This window comes from Mycetomoellerius zeteki, unplaced genomic scaffold (genome assembly GCF_001594055.1).
Source record: "Mycetomoellerius zeteki isolate Tzet28-1 unplaced genomic scaffold, Tzet1.0 scaffold31, whole genome shotgun sequence".
NCBI classification, from domain to species: Eukaryota; Metazoa; Arthropoda; class Insecta; order Hymenoptera; family Formicidae; genus Mycetomoellerius; species Mycetomoellerius zeteki.
In genome coordinates this window covers 283,767-291,744 of record NW_017257294.1, presented here as the reverse complement: position 1 = coordinate 291,744, position 7,978 = coordinate 283,767, and the positions used below count along the sequence as shown (strand labels likewise).

The 7,978-nt window shown below is 38.0% G+C and overlaps 2 protein-coding genes across 5 annotated transcripts in view; one reads left to right on the top strand and one right to left on the bottom strand.

The window, feature by feature from the left end:
- The window catches only part of cwo (hairy/enhancer-of-split related with YRPW motif protein 1), a 58,059-nt gene extending 56,730 nt beyond the window's left edge, over positions 1 to 1,329 (top strand). Inside the window, exon 6 of the mRNA XM_018451120.1 lies at positions 1 to 1,329. This exon is cut by the window's left edge and continues 30 nt beyond it. Within this exon, the coding sequence (XP_018306622.1) occupies positions 1 to 189 (189 nt within the window). The 3' untranslated portion in view covers positions 190 to 1,329.
- A 1,352-nt stretch (positions 1,330 to 2,681) lies between these two features.
- The window catches only part of Ef-1a-f1 (translation elongation factor eEF-1 alpha chain), a 9,161-nt gene continuing 3,864 nt past the window's right edge, over positions 2,682 to 7,978 (bottom strand). For 2 of the 4 annotated variants that reach the window (XM_018451112.1, XM_018451114.1), the window contains exons 2-4: positions 6,146 to 6,991; positions 4,986 to 5,479; positions 2,682 to 3,711 (exon numbers count right to left, since the gene is read on the bottom strand). In XM_018451112.1, the coding sequence (XP_018306614.1) occupies positions 3,643 to 3,711; positions 4,986 to 5,479; positions 6,146 to 6,968 (1,386 nt within the window). In that variant the 5' untranslated portion in view covers positions 6,969 to 6,991 and the 3' untranslated portion in view covers positions 2,682 to 3,642. The remainder of the gene's footprint in view (positions 3,712 to 4,985; positions 5,480 to 6,145; positions 6,992 to 7,978) is intronic. The other 2 variants (XM_018451111.1, XM_018451113.1) reach the window with 1 other exon arrangement.

The following is a 7,978-nucleotide window of genomic DNA, read 5'->3' as shown; positions in this document are numbered from 1 at the left end:
CACGACGCCGGATCCTTCTACGTGCCACTGACAGTTGAGGCGTCCTTGATCAGACCTCACCTAAGTTTCATTCCGGATACCGGACCCGACACCGTTTTACATCCGGTTACGATATCGGTTAACTTCAATCACTCGTCGCCGCCGGCGTGGTCGCAACACCACAGTCCCATTCATCAACATCAGACATAAAAATTGAGACGAGAACAGTTAAAATGAATAATTCGTCATCCGATCGCTTGTATCCATCATAAGCGAGAGAGATGTATTCTGTTCCATCAATTTCCGATTACCGTCAGTAGACTGATCTTTGAATCAGTGCCCTAATACACGAGTATAAGAATCTTGCGAATTCTTGAATAATATTGTCAGGCATTGCGATGGAATCGGGAGCGACGATAAAGCCGTCCACGTGGCGCTCGCGAGAATCGAGAACAGTTTGTGATCCTCCTATTTTATTGATCGCAATACGCGGTGGACGGCATAAAGTGGCCTATATACGATACAATTGATTGATATAATTAGTATCAGCGTTAAATCTCAATAGATAAAATAAATTCTGATCATATTACAAATCTCTCATCATTATTCGTATCGATATCTTAAAGAAGTATATTTGTGATGTGATAATTAAGTGATAATTAAGTGTCGTGTATAGGCCGCTTTTCGAATGTATGCATAGGAGACGCCGAAGTCGAGGATGTTTGTACATTTACCGAGGCTGTGGGTTGCTTTAGCATTTACGAGGTTCGAGAGAAAGGGTTGTACATAGGTAGAATATTAAGGATAGGAAGCTCCAAGTCGTTCTGGCTTCGGTGTGTCTTTCTTCGTTGTTAATCTGTATAATTCGTTTTCCATCTTCCTTTTCCCTAAACGGACATTTCATCTCGTTCCCGTTTTGACTCCGTCTATTCTCCTTCCTCGATACTTATTTTCTATCTATCCGACAAATTTTCGCGTTGCTATGTTTCCTTAGTAAAAAATCAGTATGAATATTGATGAGTTTACGGATCGTTTATCAATTATATATTGGACATGTTGAGTTGATGAGCGCGTTGCATCTCAATACAAAGGGATCTGGAAACAATTTCGTTTCTTATGTATCTTCTAGTAAGATCATAGACATAACATGAAAAGGACAAAAGATCGTAGACGTACAATAGATTTGTTCGCGTTGCTTGAAATCTTCAAACATTTTTGCACTTACGAGATAAATATATATTCAAGCGCTGGGGAGAGAGAAAGATTCTGAATGCAAAAAGCAACACGAACAAATTACTTACTATGTTTATGGAAAAGATTCTTTCCCTGGTGAAAATTTTTCTCATAATTTTTATAGGAATTGGAACATTTTTCAGAAATATTCAGAAATATTTGGAAAGTTTACATCTTCTCTCAGAATTTTTCATACAAGTGAATTCTGAAATATTCTGAAATTTCTCATCCCCCCTATAATTTAAAAAAAATATTTTTAAATGTTTTAGATTTTATAACATTTCATCAGAAATTATACTTACAAAAAATCTTAGAAATCTTACGATATTTTATAAGTACATATATGAAAAATTCTGAGAAAAGATATAGATTTTCTGAGAAGTGTTCCAATTCGTATAAAAAATGTGAGAAAGTTATAAAATTATATATAATTATATATATAGAAATTTTGAAAAATTATATAGAAATTCTGAAAAATTATATGAAAAATTCTGAGAAAAATTTTCACCAGGGTTCTGTTAAGTTAACGCAACAAACGCATGACAATAGATAAATGTTATCCATCTAACAGAATTGATTCACGCAGGAGTGATGACTGCTTCAAGATCCCGATGGATGAATACAGTTCTTAGTCATTAGTATAAAGCGCCCTCAATTTATTGCATTTTCTTGGAAAAGATATGTGGTAATAAAAATCCGAAGAAAAACTAAGAAAATATTAAAATTGTTATAAAAATACTATTTTTCAATAAAACTGCGTTTTAGTTTATTTTTTATTAGATATAAAATATTTGCATCAACTTGTGGGGGTACTTTATACTTTTGGCCAACATAAGTCGATGATTTTCCGTATTTGCGATGTAAGTTAGAATAAAAGTGCTTACATATACATACATGCATACATCATATATATACATATATGTATGTATGTATATATCGAGTCATGAATTCCACTTATGTGATTTCTCGATTATGTATGAAGAAAGTGTTTTGTTTTTCTTTTTTTTCTCTGCGAATATAATCCTGTGTCATGTTCGATCACGAGAGGATTGAGTCTGCTCGACGCCCCGTCAAAAACGGGCCTCAGCAATTAAAGACTGACCAAGACCTGCATTACACTAAAAACTCTTGTAAGATCACTGCATTAAATATATTTGTACATACCACGTCTAGCTGTAACTTTAACAAAGAGAGAAGAAATTTATGCGGAATAAATTATATTTACCTTAGAAACACCCGGCCCCTCTTCTTTTACGTCAACCATCCGTCTTACGTCATGTCTACCTACGCAATCTCTTCGCCTGCATACACATTTGGATCAACCAGATCAACGTAGGAAAGAAGATATTCCACTTTTCATAATTCTTAACTACGCAATCGCGATCTAATAATTATTTTCCATTTATCACGGAATTACAATACAAGAGGATACTAATAATAATCAAGGAAAAAGTAAAGAGACTTGGAGATGCAATTAAAGATTTTTTTTATTACATCAACGTAATACTGGCTAAGGGTCAAAACAATGTCATAGAACGCGTCTATGGTCAGCGGGAGGGACAGCGCCGAGATCAACATGAGCGATTCGCTATGGATGTCTCGTCCTCTTTAAGGAGACGAGATCGTTCTCCCTCCTCGAGAGGGGGAGGCAACCGGCGACTCGCCGACGACAAGAGAGGGAGCATAGTCTAATGATCCCTATATAACTACAGATAAATATCTTATAAGTATAATAAAACTAATCGTACAGAGAGCGAGGCAACCAAGTCTCGGAACAAATCAGCCTTAATGAACCCTTCGAAAAGAATCGAGAGAAGTCTTGCTGGGTACGCGAGCCAGCGGCGCTCGCCTCGACGTCGCCGATCACGGCGCGGTTAAATACTCGTCGCTGCTCCGTCTCTCGTAGAGACGGGACATCCGACGAGGGAAAAAGCAATGCACCCGCTGTCTCGCTCGTTCCTCTCGCGAGAGTAGGGGAGAGGATCCCGAGCGCGGCTGTCTCCGCAACCACCCCGTGGTTGTTGCTGATGCTCGGTGTTGTATCAATTGAAAAACCTAACTACACAGAGTCCAAGGGAACTGAGTACCTGGTAAATACCGGACACATATCGTCAATATCGAGTAATTAAGATAAACGCGGTAAGACGCGGGGCAAGGCTCCTCCTAGCATATGTGAGGTGTGCGCGGGGCATGGGTGAACTGAATGTGCAGGTTCGGATAGATGCGCGGGTTTAACACTACCGGATAATGTAACGGGGGTAAGCACAACATCTTATGACTTTTGGTATTAGTCGACGAGTACGAGTCGAGCGGGGCAGCCACCGCGGCGGCATGCTGCATCCTGACGGTGGGTCCTTGCTGCTGCACGGGGACGCCTGCTGCCACAGGGCATCTGCCGGCGGACTGCGAGCTTCCGAGGAAGCTTGATGGTTACTTTTTCTTCTGGGCTTTCTCCGCGGCCTTTGTTACCTTGCCCTGGGTATCTTTGAAAGTGACGCTCTGCGGAGAAACATACGAATTGTTAAATTATATATATAAAACTGTATGATGTTTTTTTGAAACAATTAGTATTCTGCAGTCTAGATATTAAATTCGAGAAAAAGAAAATTTGATGTTATTTTTAAAATAACATTATGTTTTTCATTCACGGTTTAAATTATTTCAAGATATATAAAATACAGATATCAACAAGAAGCAAAACTAGTTTTCATGAATTTAATGAAAATGTTATATAAATATTAAAAATTATGAATGTGTTACACAAATATAAAATTATAAAAAAAATATTGTTATGATAAAGTAAATGTTTGCATAAAGTAAATGTTTTCTATGCGAACTTGGACAGTTACCAACCGCAAGTTTGAAAGAAGAATGTAGGCAAACAATAAGAGAGAGACTTTGGTAAATGTACAGTATATGTGCTGCTTGACTAATTTTTTGAAACACATTTTTTATATATTTCAACATGTAGAAACTGAAACTGCTCGGAAAAAATTATCACTCTTTTCGTTTTTATACTATCTTTTATTTATACTATTTGTAATAGTAATTTGAAATAATAATTAATAAAAATTATATAATAATATTTTCGATAAACAAATTTTTAACAAGCTCTGCTTTATTTTTGCAGGTTATATAAATTATTTCCTGCTTTAGCAATGTAATTATACAAAGAATCACTCTTTAATAAATTTTAATAGAGAATAATTTTCATACCTTATAATTAATAAAATGAAGAGAATAATCATGTTTTTAAATCTTATTCTTGATATTACTATAAAAAGCATGATAAGAAGAGAGCAGATTTATTTTTTGCTTCCAAATAAATATATGAATGAAAAAAATTGGTAAGATGACCTCCGTTTGAACATATCGAAAATTTGTCATTGCTTTGTCACAATGAAGCAATTTATCATATACGAAATAGCAAGAACAATATAATTTTGTTTCATTAAAGATTTTCCTTCGCAAAGAATTCAAGAGTAAATTATGATGGGCTTCATTTGAGATATTTAATAAGCGGTTATTTGTCAAGCAAAAGAAATTTTTTGTTGCCGATTCTCTTATTCCGCATACGATAAGGAATTTTCAGTGAAAAGATATTATTCCACTATGATAAAAACAAAAACCAAAAACAGAACAAATCCCAAGGTAACCGAATAATACTAATCTTTGAAAAAAATGGAAATCCAAATAATAAGAAAATACTCTTTATATTTGAAGTCGTTCTCAGCCTGCTTTTATCTTAAACCTTTCGACGTAATTCCTCGTACCTTAATGACACCCACGGCGACGGTTTGACGCATGTCGCGGACCGCGAAGCGGCCTAAGGGCGGAAACTCCTGGAAGGACTCGACGCACATCGGTTTGGTTGGCTGCAGCATTACGATTGCAGCATCGCCGCTCTTTATACCCTTTGGATTCTCCTCGGTGGTTTTGCCGGTACGACGGTCGCACTTTTCCTTGATTTCAGCAAACTTGCAGGCGATGTGAGCAGTGTGGCAGTCGAGCACTGGCGTGTAGCCATTGCTGATCTGTCCCGGATGATTCAGGACGATTACTTGGGCGGTGAAGTCGGCGGCACCGCGCGGCGGTTGATTCTTGGAATCGCCAGCGACGTAACCGCGTCTCAATTCCTTCACGGAAATGTTCTTCACGTTGAAGCCAACATTGTCACCTGGCAGGGCTTCCGTCAACGCCTCATGATGCATCTCGACAGATTTCACCTCGGTGGTGAGAGCCGCCGGCGCAAAAGTTACCAGCATACCTTAAAACCGTAAATTTATATTTATTTATAAGAATCTATACGTTAATCCGATAATTGTCATGATAAAGATAATTAATTCTCCACTGGCAATGTTGAACTTTAAAAGCATAGTAGATTCTTTAAACTGTGAATTCTGGTAGATAAATTTAAATCTGTAAAAAAATAAGTAAAATACAATTCAACTTCTATGATAGAAAAATCCGTTATTACAATTTTCACAAGAATTTTTTCAGATTTTTATACAGTTTGGAACAACATAAATATCTACACTGAAGACTCAGATTGTAGACGAAGAGTCTGCAATCTGAGTCTTCAAAATTTGCCAATGGATTATAAATGAATAGTAATCATCATTGTTCAAAACAAGTAGAAGTATTAAACGTGATTTAAAAGTGATGAGTGAGTTTATTGTAAGGACGATTGACTTGTAGTTGGCAGATTTCAGGTTCCAGTTGGCAGATTTTGACTGTCCCACCGTCGTGCCATATAATTCTCGGTTTTTATAAAAGATTCATTAGAGAGTTGAAATTTAAATTTATGAATAAAGCTGAATGATACCCACACTTTAGGAACTTATATTAATTACTAACTTCCGAATTTGGTTCTTGCGACTAAAGTTATTCTTTCTAGTTATTTTTTCTAAAAGTCATATTACTATATAATCACCTGGTTTCAAGATACCGGTCTCCACACGACCGACAGGCACCGTTCCAATACCACCGATCTTGTAGACATCTTGAAGAGGCAGCCGTAAGGCTTTATCGGTGGGTCTGGAAGGCGGCAGGATGGCATCGAGAGCTTCGATGAGCGTCTTGCCGTCGGCATTGCCATCCTTGCGCTCCACCTTCCAGCCCTTATACCAGGGAGTCTTCGGGGACGGCTCGAGCATGTTGTCACCGTGCCAACCGGAGATCGGCACGTAGGCGACCGAGGCGGTATTGTAACCGATCTTCTTGATATAAGATGACACTTCCTTCTTAATCTCCTCGAAGCGCGTTTCCGAGTACGGCGGATCGGTCATATCCATCTTATTGACGCCGACGATCAGCTGCTTCACGCCCAATGTGAAGGCGAGCAAGGCGTGCTCGCGAGTTTGTCCATTTTTCGAAATACCGGCCTCGAACTCACCGATACCAGCCGCAACGATCAGTACCGCGCAGTCGGCCTGGCTGGTGCCGGTGATCATGTTCTTGATAAAGTCACGATGACCTGGCGCGTCAATAATGGTGACGTAATACTTGGCTGTTTCGAATTTCCACAGGGCGATATCGATGGTGATGCCGCGTTCGCGCTCCGCTTTGAGTTTGTCCAACACCCAGGCGTACTTGAACGAGCCCTTACCCATTTCTTGCGCCTCCCTCTCGAACTTTTCGATCGTCCGCTTGTCGATCCCGCCGCATTTGTAGATCAGGTGACCGGTTGTCGTGGACTTGCCGGAGTCCACGTGGCCGATCACCACGATGTTTATGTGTATCTTCTCCTTACCCATGATGTCGAGGCTCTAGCTACCTGCTGACACAAGTTGTCAAGAATTCAGAAGTGAACTATCGATTGAGCGATAACGCGGCAACCGATTTCGAAGTTGCTTTAATAGTTGTGCTAAATTTAAAATAAGAGGAACGCATATGCGTTCTTCTCTATAGAATAGGCTGTGTAAGATTTGTCTATAGACTAGTCTACTATAAATTGGTCATACATTATAGATTTGAGGGAAGACATTTTAAGCCAGTGTTAAACTGCCACACACAATTCAGTTAATAGAATGTTCTAAAGCTGTCTTGTGAGCTGTCTTATCTTATAAGTAATCCATGTACGTAAATTACAGTAAGCAGCAACCATTTTTAACGGTTGTTCGCGCGTAAAAAATGATAATTTAAATATAATTATTAGAGACAAATGACAATGTTCGAGTTATTTTCTATAAATACAACATTGTTTATCGAACTAATATAAAAAGTGTCTATAAATGTTATTATTATAGTATTATTATTTATTGTGTATTAAAAAATTACAGAGTATACACAAATGGTGAGGCACCAGCAAAACTGCTGCTACTACGCCTCCCAGAAAACGAAACGAATTACAAATTACAAAAATTACAAAAATGAGACAATATATAAGCGTATTTTGCTTAACAAATAACGTGATAAGATGATGCTCGAGCAGTAAACAAAACAATAGAAGATAAGAATGCTTAAAGTATAAATGCAAGAAGGCATAAATAAGATATCAGCAAACGCAGAATTATTACAGAGCATACAGAGACAATTAAAATACAATAAAAATAAAGTTAAAATATCGAGTGTACAGTTAAAATTACAGAGTTGATATGAATTTTGCAGTAGCAGAGCGAAACGAAGGAAACGAAGAGGAAGAACAGATGGAAGAGGGTAACATGTTGTAAAATTTTATGGCAGTATAGGAAAACGCCTTGAATTTGGAAGTACGATGTCTGGGGAAGGATAAGAAATCATGATGACGGGTGCCAGTGGTGTCGCC